At 36.7% G+C, this 19,126-nt stretch overlaps 1 protein-coding gene across 1 annotated transcript in view; it reads right to left on the bottom strand.

The window, feature by feature from the left end:
• ITGA1 (integrin subunit alpha 1) overlaps nt 1-19,126 on the bottom strand; it is a 76,938-nt gene that overhangs the window by 38,524 nt on the left and 19,288 nt on the right. Inside the window, exons 2-6 of the mRNA XM_014283876.3 lie at nt 9,392-9,512; nt 6,417-6,529; nt 5,383-5,471; nt 5,176-5,290; nt 4,394-4,521 (exon numbers count right to left, since the gene is read on the bottom strand). Coding sequence (XP_014139351.2) covers nt 4,394-4,521; nt 5,176-5,290; nt 5,383-5,471; nt 6,417-6,529; nt 9,392-9,512 — 566 coding nt within the window. The remainder of the gene's footprint in view (nt 1-4,393; nt 4,522-5,175; nt 5,291-5,382; nt 5,472-6,416; nt 6,530-9,391; nt 9,513-19,126) is intronic.

Here is a 19,126-nt window from a genome sequence, read left to right as displayed (position 1 = left end):
AGTGACATACAGAATAATCTGAACAGGATGCTGCTAGACATTTAAAAAGACTGCCAATAACTAGTGATAAACAAGAGGCTTTCATTATTTTTAGTCTTTTGGAGCAGGAGGAGTGCCTTAACAGTATTCCAGAACCATGCAGAACCATGTAGCCAGGGACTACTGCACGCCAGGGAGCCTGCCACTGTGGATTCACAGGCTTCTGATCTGCAGCCTTGAGGATTTTATTGATGCCAAGGATTAAATCAACTATTGACTACTGCCAGTGTGAAAAGTACCTGCCCATCTTTCATGATTCTAGAGACCCATGTTGGTGTTATCATTTTCCTAAAAGAGGTTACATGCTGAGTTGTATCATTTCCTATTAGAAAGGAAACATCCGTGATCACAGCAAGTAAACATTTTGAGCATTTCCTTCTAAGGAAGTGAATGGGAAGAACATCTGAGTCTGGAAAACTGCACTGTGTTACATAGCTTGTAAATCAGGAAGGAAGGGGGGCATATGGTTATCTTATGGGATACAATTGTTCTCTGGAACCCTTCCTTAGCACTAGCTTTGAAAACACTGATCCTAATTTTCTACATATTTCATGGCATCAGAGGTGAGCCATTCCTCAGCAAAGAGTAATGATAAGCTTCCAAGAACTGACCAAATACTAAAAGGCATGTTCCAGTCTCCTACTGGGTAACAGAATCAGATCCACTTTGTAAAATTGGAATTATATTCTACTAGATAGCAACGAAGGTTTGAGCTTTTGCAGCCTTTTAATCTAATGGAAAATTACAAATGACACATGTATATTATGCAAATGTGCCTTTATGGGACAATAAACCTATTCAAACTGCGTAACTTCAGCAAGCCCGTAAGAACAATGCTTACAGACACTGTATGTTTTGATTTGCTTGTTATCTGGGAAATGCAGTAGTACTACACAGAAGGACATAATTCTGCTCTACTCCAGAAAACCCAATATTTTTCCCAGAATTACTGACTATAATCTATTGAACATCTTTGTAATTCCTAAGTTTATGTTCCCTTCCCTAACATTCCATGGCTTTTATATTACACAAGGGAATAATTCTTTAATTGTCCTCAGTTCCTGTGAAAAAGCATGTTTGAGAGAACAGGCAAGTAAAGGACCATTCTGCTTTGGGACAAAACATTTCTGAGGGCATTTATTTATTGTTGTTCTATAACAGAGTAAAATCTCTTATTTAGAAAGTACATTCTGGCTTTCCCAATAAATTATTAAGCTAATCTAGTTGATAAAAAACAACAAGAACAAAAACAAAATGAAAGGGAAACCATTTAGTACATGGAAAAGATATGCTAGGATTTTCACCATTGGGATGTGGAGAAAAATCAGAAATATCTTTGGTTGTATTTAAATCTTATTTAATATATAAGAAAAGCAGAGATCCCTTGGGAAGCACTAATGGATAATATATTTGATTGTATAGAGAGCTTGCTAAAGATAACTGAATCAAATCAAAATCGAATTAATGCTGCTACATTTTGTTTGCTACCAGGCACTCAGACAGAAATTACTTGTAAACTATTGCAAAAGTCTTTCTTCATCCTGAATCTTTTTAACACCTCTTTAATAGGCTTCTGTTCTTCCGGAGATAAAACAGATTATAAGATGTGACATGGCATTACTTATTAATACAGTGATACAGTCCCTTTGGAGATAATATAAGGTGCAGGCCAAACACTTAAAACTGCCCATGTCATATATTAATGGAGAAATAAAACTTTTCTGAAAATTTCTGAAGGCCATTCCAACTTAGGTTTAAAGCTGAAATTGAATGTATTCTGCTTTCTCTTTTGATATTCTTCTACCACGGAAGGTTGCTCATATGTAAAGGATTAAAAATAAGCCGCTCATATTAAAAAGACAATTACCTCTACAAGAGTTAAAAAAAAAAAAAGAAAAAAACTACCTTGCTTTGCAGTTACATTAAAATGTGGAATAAGGCCAGGAGAAATATTTTTTCCTACTTGTACCATTTTTTCTTATTTAATTCCTTCTTCCTTTTCAGCTTTTCTATTGTTACTTTTCCTTCTTTTCTCCCTAAGCTCAGGCTATGCATCTTAACCATCAGTACATTGCTGTGGATTTTCTGTGAACAGAAAGAGGAAGGGAAGGAAATACTTCTAAAAAACTATATCATAAACTTCAGGTTTTTACATCTGAATCTTCAGGCTTTCAATATCAAATTTACCAAACATGGAACACTGAGGAATTTCTCTTCTGAGTTGCCACAAATCTAACAACCATTGTTCATGGAGGCAGTAAGTGGAAAAAAAAATATCTCACAAGCCTCTAATCAAAACATGGTTTTGAACAAGTGACATTCAAACTGCTAAGGAGTTATTCTGTAATTACCTCATTCCTTTCCCATGCAAGAGGAAAGGAATCTGAAGTCAGTGAAAGTCCATGATTTCTATGTGCTCAACAATCCACAAAAGATGAACATGGAAAAATCAGTTTAAATAGAGAGAAAGTAAACAATTGTTCCTCTATTTCTATTCTGTGATCCCAGAGGAGAGGAGGGAAATAAGCTTGCTCTGTCATTTCTCCTCTTCCCCATTCAATAGTAATTTAAACACAGTTTCTGAGAAAGGAGACAACGTGAGTGGAGGAGACAGTATAAACTTGTTGCTACCTTTGGCTGTGCCAGGGCTCCCAAGCAGGAGGGCTGGGAGGAGAGGAGAGAGATGGGATATGTTCTGGGAAGGCAAGAGAAACCGAGAAAATTCCACCTAGCTTTGGCCTTCCATTTCCAGATTTTCAGCCTCTCTCCTCCTTATCTCATTCTTATCTCCCTCTCAAATGTTTCTGCTCTGCAGCAACCAGATGCCAAAGCTGACATTCTCAAGTGAGTAAGTGTACATGTGAGAGGAGGGGTAGCTATGCCAGCTTGTGGGTAGAATAGATTTTGTAGGTGGAGATGGCAGGCTGCTGGAGTGCAGGCCAGCAAGGGACCTTTTCGGCATGAGCTGAGCCACACAGATGTGGCAGGATTACAAAACAAAACATAACAGAGGTGTGGCAGTGTAAAAGTTTAGGAATTGCAGTGTGAGGGAAAGGGGTGAGGGTGCAGCAGAGCTGATTGCCCTGTGTGCTATCCCCATGAAGCCCTTTCGGTAGAAGGCAGTGATGATCTCCATGCAGCCATTGCCCCATACTGGGAAGTTCAGGTTTAAGTGTTTTCCCAACATGGCACATGTTTGGGTAATCACCAGCTTAAGGGACCAGGAAGAATTTTTTTTTTTCCTTTCTGTTAAATTTGACAAAGTGTTTTTCCTAATATCTGGAAGAACAGCATGTTTAAAATAACAGGACACAATTGTAAAGTTGACAGTTTACAAGTAGTAATTTTATCAGCCAGTGTTCAGTACAGCCAACAGGGAAGCTGAGTGGTAACTCACAAATCCCAATTAACTTGGAAAATGACAGGGATACTCTTTGCAGACATCTTTACACCTTCTCAGATGCTCCTTTGTGAAGGCAGAAGTTAACGTTAGGAGCTAACCTGAAGTAGCAAAACCACAAAATATTGACCTACAATATATCAAATATTATACAGGATCCCTGAAAATCCTTCATTTTGGGAGGGGAAAAGGGAGAAGTGAAATGAAGACCCAATTTGCTCTGTTGTTGTCAATTAAGCTTTCTGTGTAAAAATGTATCCCAGCGTCAATGTTTCCCTCTTCCCCGAGTTCTGCTGGAATTGCTATTTACATACTCAGTTCAGCACTGTGAAACGTATGTCAGATCCTCAGCCGGAGTAATTGGTTGGAGCTCCATTAATTCTCATGGAATGATGCTGATTTATAGCAGCTGGGAATTTGGCACTCTCCACTTACATAAATGCAGCTTTTGCCATTAATAACATGTGGCTTAACAGCCACTCGTTAATTATGATTTCAAATGTTTAAAAGCTGTGTGCTCAGTGCTCCACAGTACAAAATACTGAATGCTACTCCAAAAAGCTTACAATCAAAGCTTTTTGCTTGTGCACCTCAGAGGCACAGAAATTACTTTTGTGCTATGAAGTACAAAAGAAGACAAGAAGTGGTTGTGGAGAGGAAGGAAGTGGGAAAGGAGGTTCAAATGACCTCACTTAACACACTTAACTTTCGTCTCTAGCTTAGAAAATTTGTTTCTCCAAACTGCCTGAGTGGTGTGGGGAGGAAGAGCCTCCCTGAGTTTGCTACTTGGCAGCAGACATTGACTTAGTTGCGGTTTCAGCTATTTCATTTTAGTACCCTGTTGCCATAAGTCCTTGGAACTGAATTGCTCCATAGATGATGCTCTCATCCCATTTCCTGTAAATTATTTTTTTCCTCACAAATTAAGCGACCATAAAATATCTACCATGTTACCTGTGTTTGCTGAGGACCTATATCCATGTTTTTGAGGAGGCTGTTTAGGAAGGCTGTGACACTTTCCCATGGATAAATGCTGTTGGACCCATCGAGGACTATGACAATGTCCAACTGGTTTTTACACTCTGCAATACAAATTGTCATGTAAGAATTGATACTAAAAAGGATCAAATATATCTCAGTTACTTTTGTGATTGGAAACAAATGCATATCCTTCTGCAATGGTGCTGAAGCAACATGTTTGAAGCCAATGCTGTTCATTGACTTTTGCATTTTATTTCACATGGTTTGTGTTCTGTTTATCAGCAAAGCACTTACTTGTAGGGAGAAATTTAAGAATGGGATTAGATCACAAAACTGAAGTATTTACCAGTGACCCCTACCTTTTTCAATGTCTAGGTGTTCCTCTTTGATTTTTCCAAAGGACCAGGTCTTTAAGATTTTTAGCTATACTACTAAATTGGGATTGTATAAGGTCTTAACATGCCGTCATTACTTAAAAAGAGCCTTTTGGCCAAAAGTAAGAAACATAAGCAACTATTTTTAGCATTTGTGTTTGGATATTACATAGTGCTCTAATGATTGTTTATACTGAGATAAATTCCAAAAGTAGCAAGAATTTAGGTTATATACAGACAATGAAAACATTTACTTAACTTGGTAATGCTGGTATCTAAATTAAGCAGTTCATAATTTTTGGTATGCCTATGTGTATACATTTGTCTTGTTTGGCACTTTGTATTTTCAGACACACAAGAGAATTCCTGTGGCATGCATACCTTGCACAGATGGAGCAATTGCCTCGATGGTTTCAAAAGTGGAGCTGACATTAGAGCAAACTCCAGTTGTGTAATGCAAACGCCCACATTTGTAAGCATAAAGTGGTCCACATGCCTTTAAAAGATGGAAAAAGGTGAAATGTTTTTGTTATGCTACCTGAGGAAAAAACAAATTTCTTTTAAAGTTGGCAAAAAGTCCTTTCTTACCAGAAAGCCTCCTTTTGGGTTTGTTACTAAGGTTGTTCCAAGAGTCATGTTTTCTTTTACTTCCACAACGTTAGGAACTGAAGTAGCAGCTATAAATAGATTAAAATGTTAAGTATTTGGGAACATAAAAACAAAATGTTAAAGTATATATCCCCTAGCATGGAGCTTCCAGCTTCTAAAATAACACCCAGACTGACACTGGTTTCATCAAATATTTTAGCACCCTTCCTCCTCCTCCTTCAATTGCAACAACCAAGAAAAATTTCTGAGACTGGCTTTTATCCCAGAAAATTTGTCTGGGTTGCTGTCTTAAATAGTTTTCTTGAACCACAAAAAAAGAAAAAATGTACAAATAACAGCACAACGAAAGCAAGGATTCATGTTCACACAGTTTTGTTAATTAGAAAACAAACATTCATTTTTTACCTTGTCCTGCTATAAATGACTTGTCAGCTTTTATATTTGTTACGTTACATTACTGACATTCAGGTTTTCAAAGGAAAAGAGGAGATAAAAAATACGACGTGTATTTAGTGAAATTCATATCAACAGGCAGTCTCTTCCTGTCTACATTTTGTATCTCTTGACCTGAGCAAGAAAATTATTAATATTTACCTGTATCATATTAAGATGCATCAGCGCAGTTCTGGCTAGTTATGTTCTCATCAGAAGCTTACTGATGGCATTATGAAGCCTCTTGTTTGCTTCAGAGAGCTTTGGAAAGGGTAGTCCATGGATCTATGCTCCATGGCCAGGACTGTCAACCACAGTCAACTAATGCCAGCCATAATAAAGTTTTGAAAATACAGCCAAACACCCATTGTAAAATTATAAGCATGTTTTCCACAGCCCAATGAGAAGCTTTAAAAACAAATTAATTTTGATGTTGCAAACACAACTTCACATTTAGCGCTGGAGTCCTGAGTAAGCTTTCTTTATAGAAACAATTCTCATGCATATTTACTAGCTAAAAACCTTCTAAGATCTGACCTTTATTATTCCTCCATGTGACACAGCTTTATTTTCTTTCATACCTGGTAAGTTCAGTTTTATGCAGGGTGATTGGTTGTCCCTTCCTACAGGGCATTTGTATACATCTCCTGTTCTTTTCTCAGGTTGGCCAACTAATGGTGAACCAATAAGTACCCTGCAAATGAAATAAGTTACCTGAAATTTCTTCTTTCTTAAAAGGCACCAAAGTCAGGAAATAAAACTTACAGAGAGAGCACAGCTGCAGCAAGCTCTATACTAGAAGTACAGGATGGAGAGCAAGGAAAGTATCTGTTATGCTAGTTCAGATACAAGCGAAAGCAGCCATTCTGTCTCCTCTTTAATAAGGACACAGAAAGGAAATGTGCCTATATACCAAATTACACAACAGAATAACATTTAAATAAATTCCAGTGAAAAATAAAAGTCATATTGGTGGGTGGATGACAAGTATTAAAAGTAATACAGAAGGAAATATCTGTTTTATTCAATATCTCCTGATCTTAAAAATATTTTGGAAGAAAGTGTATTTTAAATGCTGAGACCAAATGTCAAAGCAGAGGGTCACAAGCACCCAGAACAATTCAGTCTGAAGTAATATGAGACAGCTGTGTAAAATACATAATTTTTCCTCTCATTAATAAAAAAAATGTTATTAAAAGACATTTCAAATTTTTAAAATACTAAGGATTTTTATTTTGTGCATTTTTTTTTCAAAATTTGGTGTGATCAAATATCACTATTATAGTACTTTGTAAGCACTACAAATTAACATCCACTCCTAAATCGAGTTTTCAGCAGGAAATGTTTAGAGATGGCACTGTTTTTGTTCTCAGATGTTCACTAGCTACACTAAATAGCCCAGCATCACCCAGCAGATAAAAACTGGCTCCATGAAATGCATAAGGAAGAACTTGGATTAAATTTGAATTCACAGCACACACTGAAAAGAGAAATCCTACCATTAAGAGTAACAGTTCAGTAAGATTTGCTCCTGTACACTTAGATGACTGTGACATTATTGAGAGAAGCATTTCAACCTTTAATCATAAATTAATGAGTCCAGGAATGAGATATTTGAATAGAATGATGTAGTAGGTAAAATGCAACCTATGGATTTAAAAAAGACAGAAAGCAGACTTTAAACCTAGTACAGAAGCCAGCTTCTGAAAAAAACATACTGGAACAACTCATTGTGATCCATTAAGATTTTTTTCATTTATAATAAAGTAATTAATTCTAAAGGAAAATAAAACACTCCAAGTACATGCTGGATCTGACTGCTCTTTCAAGCAATATGCTATAATGTGTATTTTTTATGCCAAAATGTAGAAACAGGCACCATGGCCTCTCATGCATCCTTGACTTCCATTTAACTGCAGAGAAGCTGAGTGTGCTTGACATCCCACAGGAGGTGATGATTGCTCACCGGGATCATGTCCCTGTGCTGTTCTTTTCTCAGAAAGAGAGAGGCCCGTGAACAGAGAGGAGCGGTCTGAAAGATTTTTTTATTTTTTTTTTTTTTTTTGCATGAAGGATTTTATTAGGGGATCCCAGTTTTATTGAGAAACAACTGTGGCCATGTTCACTGAACATCTGCTGCCGAAAAGTTCTATCTGTGGTATCTAGGTAATGTCATAGCAGTTGACAAAGCATCACAAGGCTGCTTTGCCTATTTATTTTTAACTGTCAGCCTACAGATTCCCTGCTCTGGATGTTGCTACACTGGAAGCAACTTGAAAGCTTGACAGCAGCTCTGGAGTTTAATTTCAGAGATGTTCAGATCTAGCACACTAGTTTAGATTCCTGTCTTCCTTCAGCTACTGGAAGAGTTACCATTTTCAGCTCATAATATTTTTCTGCTCTTGAAACATCTCCGGACAGTTTATAACAATACAGCTTACTTTGCAAAATCCCAGCTCCTAGAATGGATACCATTTCCTGAAGGTCTAAATTAGCTCAAAGAAGGTCATTATTATTCTCCCATGACCCTCATGCAAATGTGCATTTGGGTAATTGAGAGCTAGCATTTTCAAAAGCAAGCTCTGCAATTTCATTTTTGTGAACATCCCATGGCTAACGGAGAACACTGTGCTGCCGTGGTGGACAGACTCTCAGTCAGATAGCCCCAGTGCTGGTGGGGTCGATTGCTCAGGCACTGCAGAACTGTCTGACCTGCCTGTCATCCCAGGCTGCCCGCAGCAGTCCCCGGTTTACTAAGAATGTCAAAATTACTGGAAAAGCCCTGGGAAAACCAGAGCAATCTGCAAAAAATGATCCAGATCTCAGGGTTCCCAAACCTTTTACCACATAATCATAGTTTCAGTCCTGCAGCCCAGTGGTTAGCTTGTGAAATTTGTTTTACGCAGGAAAAGCACAAGCAGGCGTTTATCAAAAGACCAAGAAGCAGTGATACCAGTAAACGTGCCAAAATACAACTTCTAATTCAGGACAAGAATACAAAGGAAAAGACAGGTTAAGAAAGCTCCAAGTCCCAAATGCAAATATATTACCAATTGCAAGACATAATTAGCCCTCTACAAGGGAAGGCGGAGTACTGTATTAATAAGTATTTTGACAGGGAAATCTTCCCACCAGTTAAAAACCTCAGGTCCAACAACCTCTGCCAAAAAAACTTTGGAAAAAAATACAGAATACATATTAGCTAGGTAAAATAGGAGCAATTTCACTGCCAATATGTTTACACAAGGAAAAGATAAAGATTTCATTTCGTAAATGGGAAAAAGAGGGCTCAGGCATAAACCAAAACATTCTCAGTTCCATCAGCGAGGGAATTCACCCACTTTGTGAACTCATTTATGACTTTGAGGGAATAAATTTGGATTTTTCAGCCTCCCAATCTTTCCAGGTTTCCTTAGGACTGTGCATTAATTTAATAAGTACAACTAACAGAATCTGACCCTTAGACATTGGGCATATTTAAATATAATAGTATAGTGCCTGAGTCACTGAATACCTAAGTTTGGAGTTTCCATTTAAGAAAAGAAAAGCAGCTTACCATTTCCCTTCCTCATTTTCATACTGTTGGACTGTGTACCCAAACATGTCTTCCAGAGGCCCACTGAAGGTCATTGCATTTTTCACATCAACATTGGAAGAGCCAATGAGGTGAAAGAGAGCTTTAAAAAAAAAAAGGAATATGTAGCAATGCATGTCAACCCCAAGATTCTTAAGAAATCAAGGTTCAATTATGACTTAACTGACAGTACAAGATGGGTTGAAAGTGGCATTTTGGGCATATTTATCATGGCTGGTAAGAGACTTAAAATGTACTTTTTCACACATACATACACAGCTGAATTCAGAGATGTTCACAACTGGGCTTTTGTATCCAAAACTTATTTTGCAAAGTGCATCACTCATTTGTAAATCACAATTCAAATAGCATTAAATAAAATATTATTACCTTTAAGGGTAAATAAATTAACTTTTTAGTGATTTTTACTTCTTTTACTCCATGCATTTCTAATGCAAGAATTTTACACAAAATGTTCCTTCCCTCCTTCAAGGCAGTAGTTCTCAAGATTTCAGAAATTTCAAATTAACTAATTTTCAACTGTTTGCAGAAGGCACACATAGGAAAACATGAGGAAAAGCTTTCAGATTTATTTAATTTTAATCTATATTAGAGAAAAAAAGCATATAGTTTTCTCTTAATTCTGTTCAGACTACCTGTAACTTTCATATTTGTAAAAGAACAGAATAAATTTTTAATACAACCAGATGCTGTTGTCTTAAAAGTACACGTATGTGACTACTTGCAGAAACCCAACATTTACCCACTTAGGAAATGTTGCTCTATAATGGTGGTGCTGGGCTATGATGAGATCAGTCATGAAAGCAGGTGCTTCTTCATACTGATTTCCCATACCCTAAAGGTCAGTGATCATCATCAGCAAAAATACTGTAAAAATATGACTGTATAGCAAGTTTCAGAAAAAAGAGTTATACAGGGTAAAAACTCCAGCTTGAAGTGATAATCATAATCCACCATGATGGTCAGTAAGAAGCCAAAATTACTATTTATATATAAAAATAAAGCTATTTATCTTTTTTTTTATTTTTTATTTCTTTGGTGACCTCTTCCATCAACAAATTCTGTTGAATTCAGTTTCAAAAGCAGCCACCGAGTCTATTAATGCAGAGCTGTGTATTTAATTCACAAAACCCCCAAATTACTTGAATTTGTAGAACATCAAGACTGCTTAAAAACACAATTATACACAACTTCCATTTCAAAGAAGCATTTCATGTTCATTTGGTGACATTTAACAGCTACACAAAAATACCCAAATCCATAATACTTACTGCATGTCAAAGCATCTCAATAATGTCCTGTTTCTAAAATACCTCTGCGTTACCATTGAGACAATGATATTCTCATAGAAAGCATGTTACTATAATTAAGCTCCCAAGTGGTCAATGCTGATCTGTCTCTCAGCATTTTATTTCCTGCTTAATGCAGTAAAATTATCACAGAAGACTATTTATGACTTAGTAGGTGTTTCCAGTTTCACTGGACAGCAAAAAAGGAAAAGTTTCATTTGTGTTATTTTAGTTTTCCTTCCTCCAGTCAGAGGCAGGAAATATAAAGAAGTGAACAAACTAAAACAGACTTTATTTTTATTCTTCAGAAAAGATTCATTGCAAGTGATAAGAAAAAAATAATGTCTGACAGTCTGATGGGAAATAAATTGCTGGAAAAGTAATCCATGCAACTTTTGTCTTCCTTAAACATTGATGTTTCAGGAAATTCTGCTATGCCTGTTCACATGCAATAGGTGTTTTCCTTCCCTACTCTCAGTCACCAAAGCATAATTAAAATCGACAAAACTGATTTTTAAAAATTCACTCCAGTTATCACTGGTTCAAATCTTCTTTTGTTACATTTCAGAGTAAAAATAATTGCTGTTATTATTGTTGACACTATGTGTGGGATTCAGGTGACATCATTTAGAATTCCAACCTACCTCTTAAAACAACAAAACAGTTCTAATGAGATCACCTGCTCAAGTAAGTGTCTAAATTCATTATTTAGTTGAAGAAAAAATGGTAGATGCAAAATCTAAACATGTTGACTTGCCTTTTAGAGACCTCCACAAATCTGTTCACTTTAGCCCGTGAATAAGATGGACAGAACATCCTTCTAGAGGTCTCCAGAGGCATGTTTCCCCCCCTTTTTCAACTTATGATGATATTTTAAATGTATTATGATACGAAATATTAAAGGCCACAGATTCCAGCTCATCTTTTCCGATTTAGTTTTTCCTAAAGCTACTGAAGGTTATACAAGCAGTCTGTTCTCCATACACTCCATCACAGTATCCTCCATCATCATTCCATCATCTGCTGACAGACAAGGAATTTCATCACAATGACGCAGTAGTGACAACTACTGTGATTATTACTGCATATTGACTATACTAAATGGTATTGAAGTTTCCTAAATCTGTTATGTGATATACTCAAATCTTGCAACTTTAACAAATACACTTCTAATCCTCATAGCTATAGCAGTAAGTTTGAAAATGTGAAATGCAAAACCAAGCAAACTAGAAGAGGAATAAAAAATGCTGTCTGTTTGCTACTAACTCCCCAAATTCTTGTGTTTCTGAGTAGGGTCAAATTAGAACCAGCAATAATTATAATGTGTTCTTCTAGAAAATAAAGCTAGAGGAATCAAAAGAAGTTAGATGGGTCAGACTAGTCAGAAACAGAAAGAAGATGATTCCACACAGCAGGCAATGGACCTGTAGACCTTGTCGACAAAGGACATTTTGGATCCTAAATGTTATGTACAGGTAACTGAAAAAGTTAATGGAAGACAAACCCCACTGCAGGTTACAAACCACACAGAACACACATCTGGTTCAGGAAATGGCCTCAGCTGGAAATATTCAGAAACTGGAAGAGAAATATTATATATGCTTGCTCAGTTATTTTTGTCTCTAGCTATCGGCTTACATGTACTTGTGCAGACGTGATACTGGACAAAACATGGTCTTGATTTGATCCAGTATGGCTCTCCTTTTGCTTTCTCATCCTCCCCTTCTATCCTAGCCAGAAATCAGATGCTTTGAAGTTTGATTTCATACACAAACTCTGTGGCATATTGTAATATGCAAATGTATTACATGACCTTCTGTGGCTTCCATCTGCTATGAAACGTTATGAACATAACATTTTTTAAATAAAAAAGTCATGATAAGCAGTGTAAGATTAACTTATAAATAATTAATAGATTCAGAGGTATCTTATTACATTTTCCACAGATTCTGTAAATGGAAATCTCACTAGTCAAAGACACATTCAAATCTGCAGACGGTAAATGGAAAAATGGAGTTTACGGTGACCCACATTACACTGCTAACTAACAATAATTTACTGACTTAATGGTAACCTGGCTTTCACATTTTGTTCCATTTTTCAGTACAAAGAACATTGTATTCATGAGCTGACGATTCAGAAGTTTTAAAAATATCACTGATCATGACTGTGAAAATGATGCTTTATATTAATAACAATATCCAGCTTGCACTGTCCCAAACTTCCAGTTTCTGTCCAAGATTCTCATCTGTTTCTAGCAAACTTCTGTATATGAATAAAAAAGACTATTGACAGAAGTAGTGGGAAAAGAAGAACTACAGGGAAGTTGGAGAGGATTCTTTTGAGAGTTATGGGAATTAAGGAGGACAAACCCCCCTTTTTGGTAAGGTACGTACTATTTGACTATATAGTTAATCATAATTAATGTAGGTAAATTACATTTAGATTTTAAACTCATGTTGTGTTAACAGAATGACTAAAAATACAGACCAGAAATGTAGAATATAAATGTTTCTCGAGGAATAAAATTGAAGTTCCAGCTTTTAACTTCATGTTCTACAAGAAACAAGGCACAGCAGAAAACCTGGGACAACATCCCTCTCACTACCAATTTAAACTAATGACACCAGCTGATGCACCCACCATTCTTAGATGAGCACAGTTTGTACCTATATGTGAAAGGTTAACAGTCAGTCACCAAGACAACAACCCAAATATTATTTCTATTACAAACCTGGAGTAGTAGCTCATAGTTGTCCCATTAGCCACTAATAATTTTCTTCTGTTTTTGTTTAATGAGATCTTTTAACCAAACGGTTGTGCTGCCTGCCCAGTTACTCTGCCTCTAAACTGTGCAAAAGTAGATTTCCCTGGGACTTGTCCATATACATACTGCCTGGCCATTCTAACCTTTGCAAACAGATAGGCACCCTTATTTTCCTAGAATAGATGGATATAAACGTAACCCAAACTGTAGAATAAAGCCTAACACCTGGCTCTTTACTGATTAAAAATAGATCACTGCAAATGACCCATAATAAATAACATCATGAAGACTGATTTAGCCAAGAGGAGAGGGTGAATTCTGTTAGGATATTTTAGCTGTGTACAGTCTGTAGCAAACAATTGCATCATCTATAAACAGTAGTTATTCTGAGAAATAGAAATGTTTTTTGCAAAAATGGGAAGGGACAAGTTTACGCTTTATATTTAACAGGGCTTACACATTGGCTGCAGACTACTCCCCACCAGCATGTGGCCAAAGTGTTATTTTCTGTTCCATTTCACACTTAGTGCTATAGCATTTCAAGTGTCCTTACCAGTTCCTCTACATTTTTCAAGAAGAGACTGAAACAAAGCTGGTCTAAGTGCAATCAAGGAGGACAACAAACCGAGTAAAACCATCTTGCAGCAGTATGTACACTGGAAAATTTTGGCAAACTCAAAAAATACTAGCAGGAAAAAAAAATAAAATCAGAGTGCTTCCATCCTGGAAAATAAAATAGGATAGAGAAATTTAAGCTGAAGATTAAAATAAGATTAAGGTTTATAGAGTCCTCACATACCTGGACCTCTTGCAAAAATAAAAATAAAAATTTTAAATATTTAACATATTACAATCAATAATACTGTAAGGATATTTTAAAGACCTGCAAACAACACAGGAGTGCAGTAGGGCAACACAGAACAGTGCACCTGATCAAAATGTGCTGAAAGCTAAGTAATATTAGGAAGGATATCCAAGCTATAAGGCCTTTAGAAGTATTTTATGCTGATATTGCAGAAGATTACCTCTCTCTGTTGTGATCTTAGAAAACATACAAAGCAAACAGCGTAAAAGGCAGCAATTGGTGTGCTGGTGACAGTTACTCAGGGAGGGGAGCAGGACTGGGAGCATTGGCTTGGCCTCCCACAAAAGCTTGTTTTCAAAATGGGGGCAAATAGTATCATCCTCTACAATCAGAAAACTCCTTCACTAGAGGAAATTGATACCACTGCGTGTTGGCATGTGCAAGCCTGTGCTGCTGCCCTCAGATAGCTGGAATCAAGCCAGCAGCAAAGAACAAACTGTGTCTTTCACTCAGTGTGGGGCTCAGCAAATAGAACCTCCTGAAAGCTGGACTTTTTAGCCACATCAATGCAACACCATGGATTTGGGTTCAAGCCTGGACTGTACCTGGCTGGTCGCAAGGGAAGACTAAGCATGCATCTAGTTGCAAAGACATACCTACAAAAACGCTGTTTGTGAAATCATGGCTTAAACACATGCAAGTGGATTCTTTGCAAATGGGAGAATCTTCACATTTTATTTTTTGCTTCATTTGCAATAATGTCACTGCAGAATTATACAGTCTTAATTTATGAAAAAGAGATTTAGTCACAGACTAAGACTAAGAGTGGAAGAAAATATGATGACATGGTACAATTACTGTCTGTCAGCTCAGGGGCCACAGCGCTCTGGCCTTATTGCAGAAGGCCAAGTAGGCGGTGGTAGGAGTTCCTGCAGCACTCAGTTCTGGCTGGCAAAGTATCAGTGCATTTCAAATAAAGTTGTACATTAAAAAAAAAAGTTTCAACTTCTGAAACTTTTTTGGTACTGCTTAAATCAAGCCTTTTATTTTTCGGGGCTACAAAAAAACCTTTGTATAGTTTTGCCTTCAGCATTTTTTCTTCAATCTTTAACTTCTTAAGAGCAAAAGACTGACTTTCTGGAATGAGACCAAATAATTTTTAAAAAAGGACTTCTTATTAGAAGTAGATAAATATCCCCAAAAGACCAAGAAATAGAAATTTGTAAGTAGCTCCGGATTCAGTAGCCACATGCTTTTCAAAACCAATTAAATGCTTTGAACAACCCATTACATAAAGCTTCCTTTGCTGGTTTTGTACTAAATAATTTGTACTGGAAAATAGCTTCATAATGCACTGTCAAGCCTGAAAATATACTGAATCAATGTTAATGTGTTCCTAAATGAGTAACACAATGCAATAGGCAAAACTTTTGGAAATACAGTAGCAGAGACCAGGAATATGTGCCTCACTCGGTTGACAGTCATCAGAATAAAACTATTTTGTTCAAAGTTTGGAAGGTCAGCACAGTTCTTAGCACTTTGCAGTTTCTCACAGAAGGGAGAAAAAGCCTCAGAATTATGCAGTCACATACAGAAAACTTTGTGAGGTCAGCTACTAGACTTGTACAGATGTACAAAGGCTTAGCAGATTTAGCAGCCTGATGGAAGTTAAACAACTAGGAAATGTTTCAGCTTGTCTGCAGTGATGTCCAATCCATCTTTGGGATGTAGTTCTTCTGTCAACACTTAACTCCATTCAGGTCCCTACAATCTTTATGTTCCTCTCTAAGGCCATCCTCTTGGCTATAAAAGACCATTTCCTCCTGAATATCCCACTATAACTTGTTTACTACCATCCAGCTTTATCTCTAAGTCCCCAAGACCCTTTATCACTTGACCTTTTTTTTTTTTTTGAGATAGAAGATATTTGTAGTCATCTACAATTAACTCAGATTTCACAGCAAAAGCAATTAAAATGAATGTGTATGTTATTTTCTGAAATAAACCCCAGAAGCTTAAAAAGGAGCAAGACATTAATTTCATGTGAAAAGTGAATAAAGAAGGATTCTTTAACCTAAAGATAAATGTGTTCTTCACAATACTCTCCAAAACTGCTCGTGGACCTCTAGGTTTTCCTCTGCACAAGATTCCTCTATGTTGATAGGTAAAGAGTGTTTCTTTCTACTTGCTTAGTTACACTGAATCCCAGTTTTGCAGGCTGATGTCTTGCTGCTGTAAGCTTTCCACAGCATAGCCTTATCAAAACCAGCATGGTAGGTCTGGTACAGCTACAGTTGCGGAAAAGACACATTAAAATCCCCAGCAATCTCCAAAGTCACTTCTGTAGAGATTTTTCATTTGACTTCACACTGTTAACTGGACTGCTTTTCCTACACTAACTAGTATACTTCACATATTTCCAATTAATGTTGCTGCTCTTAGGCTAAACGAAAGGCCAAGTAGATCCAGTCAGAATCTTACAGTTTCTTTTAAACAAGTATGACCCTTACTGAGTATCTGAAGTGCTACCATTTTTATGATGTGAAATAATTCCTGAATTATTCTAAGTATTCTTTTCCTAAGAAACTAAATTCTGTAACACTTGCTTAATGGGAGGAAGGAAACCCAATCCTTTTTCATTCTTAAGCAAGTAGCTCCCAGGCCTTTTCTAGCTTACGTAATCACATAAATAGCTTCACTTAAAGCAATAGTTCCTTCAACATTGTGCCTATGATTCAATCCAAAGATACAGCTGGATTGTGCGTCAGGTAGCACAACTGGTTAAGGTCAACTTATCTCTATGTGGTTTAAAAAAATGGTATGACCTATCCATACATAGTGCCACTCTACTATAGTTAATGATCAGTTAAACACATCTTTGAACCAGAGATGTATTTTACAATATCAGCATTGAAGCTTATGATAAAAACGAGAAAGCTAGTAGAAATACATGAGAAATTTCAAGGCAGAGATGTTAGTCTAATATGTGTTCAACAGTAAGTGTCATGCTTATTCACCAAAGGAGGTTTATTTTGAGATGATGGAGACTGGTAACTTGTCATTATGCAACATGCCCTACATCTTTTGTAATTTCAGTATACTAATAATGATTAAAGAAAAAGAAAGCACTGAATACTCATCACACTGGCAAATCCTGGGAGTTGGAGTAAATTGCTACTTGTCAGTGTTCAGATTTTAATTGAAAATGCTATTGTCTACATATTTTTAAGTTTCTTTTTAATCCATGCTTTGTACTTGTGTTTTCTCTTGCCAGCTAGCAAGCTATCTTTGAAAAACAAAATATTCTGTCAACAAAACCAGAGTGAAATGCCAAACACTGCAGACAAAACAGTGTACTTCTGAGGGTGGATATATTGCCACAATACTGTTATTTACACATTAAGAAGTCTATTTTCCTTTAAGAGAACATGAACCACTGCGTGGTTCTCTCTATCTCGTAAGTTTAGACTTCATCAGTCTACTCCATCAAATTTTAAATCACCCATCTATAAAATGCCCTGGGACAGAAATTCCTGTTGAACATTCTGGGAAATACGATGATCAGAGAACTGATGCAAAAAAAGATGCCTAGCTGAAAGCTCATGTTACTATCTCCCTACTAGGACAAAGGACATATTTCTTTTTTTCCCCTTCCTGACTTGGTATCATTATTCATTCATTTTTCCCCTAATTGTTTTCAGGGTTCATAGGGCAATTTTTCTCAAAGGTCAGCAGTCTTTAGGCAAATAGCTGAGTAGAAATGCTTTGGTGGCAATCCAGGCTTTCTGAAAAGCAGCAACTTTTCCAATTTTTTTATTTCATAATGGCTACAAACTCCTGTCTTTCAATGCCTTATGCTGAGCAGAATCATTGGCTCACTCTCAACTGAATCACTCAAGGCTTCAGGATGAGAAGAAATCTACCAAAAGGAAGTGCAAATATCCTGATATGACCCTCTCACACCCAGCTAGCCAGAGACCACAGAACTTAATCCAAGACAGTTTTTATAAAGTACAGCAAAAATATAGGCATTCAACATGCATGCTAGAAGCCAGCAGTTCTTATTTTATGTCTATAAAACACATTAATATCAATTCAGCTGTGATCCAAGAAACTGTAATTAAGTGCTGCGAAAGCGTAAAGATGGAAGCCTGCAAACATCTGTCTCTTCCTTTGGTCCCATTCAACTCTGTTATGCAGTGATGGGGGAGGGGGACACACAACTAAAAGCGGGCAGAGCTTGACCAGGCAAAAATCCAGGAGCCAGGTGGAGATGGACACACTTCAGAATTAAATCTCATACATGTATATTAAAACAACACAAAACAAAGTATCAACTTGCAAACTATACTGAAATTGTATAGATTTCCTATTATTTCTGATAATACAGCATCTATGATAATCTTCATTGGAACAGAACAGGACATTAATTTTCTTCATCTGAGCCATCTTCCAGTAGAGTAAGAGGGAGTCACTACGTTGCTCTAGCTTAGTCACAGCTACATAAAAAAAAAGAATTTTGTCTTTCCCTGTTTACAACATGTACTCCTGTACTTCAACAGGAACTTGAAAACTCTTAAACTGCTTCTTATCACGAAGACTTACATTATATTTCAGACAAACTTGTCATATAAAGCTACAGGTTCCATTACAATGTAAATCAAAAGGATATTTACAAAACTGAATTTAAAAGGTGCAGGGAGATGCTACAACAGTCTAAGATGGAAAACACTTCTACAAATATAAGTATCCGAGTAAAGTTTAAACTATTTTTGTTTGTAATTAAATAATCATAGTTGCAGTTTTCTAAGAGCAGAAACGAAGAGCAAGGGATG

Source organism: Falco cherrug, chromosome Z (assembly GCF_023634085.1).
Source record: "Falco cherrug isolate bFalChe1 chromosome Z, bFalChe1.pri, whole genome shotgun sequence".
Taxonomy (NCBI): Eukaryota; Metazoa; Chordata; class Aves; order Falconiformes; family Falconidae; genus Falco; species Falco cherrug.
Note: the sequence above shows the minus strand (reverse complement) of the source record. Positions and strands in the feature narration are given on the sequence as shown.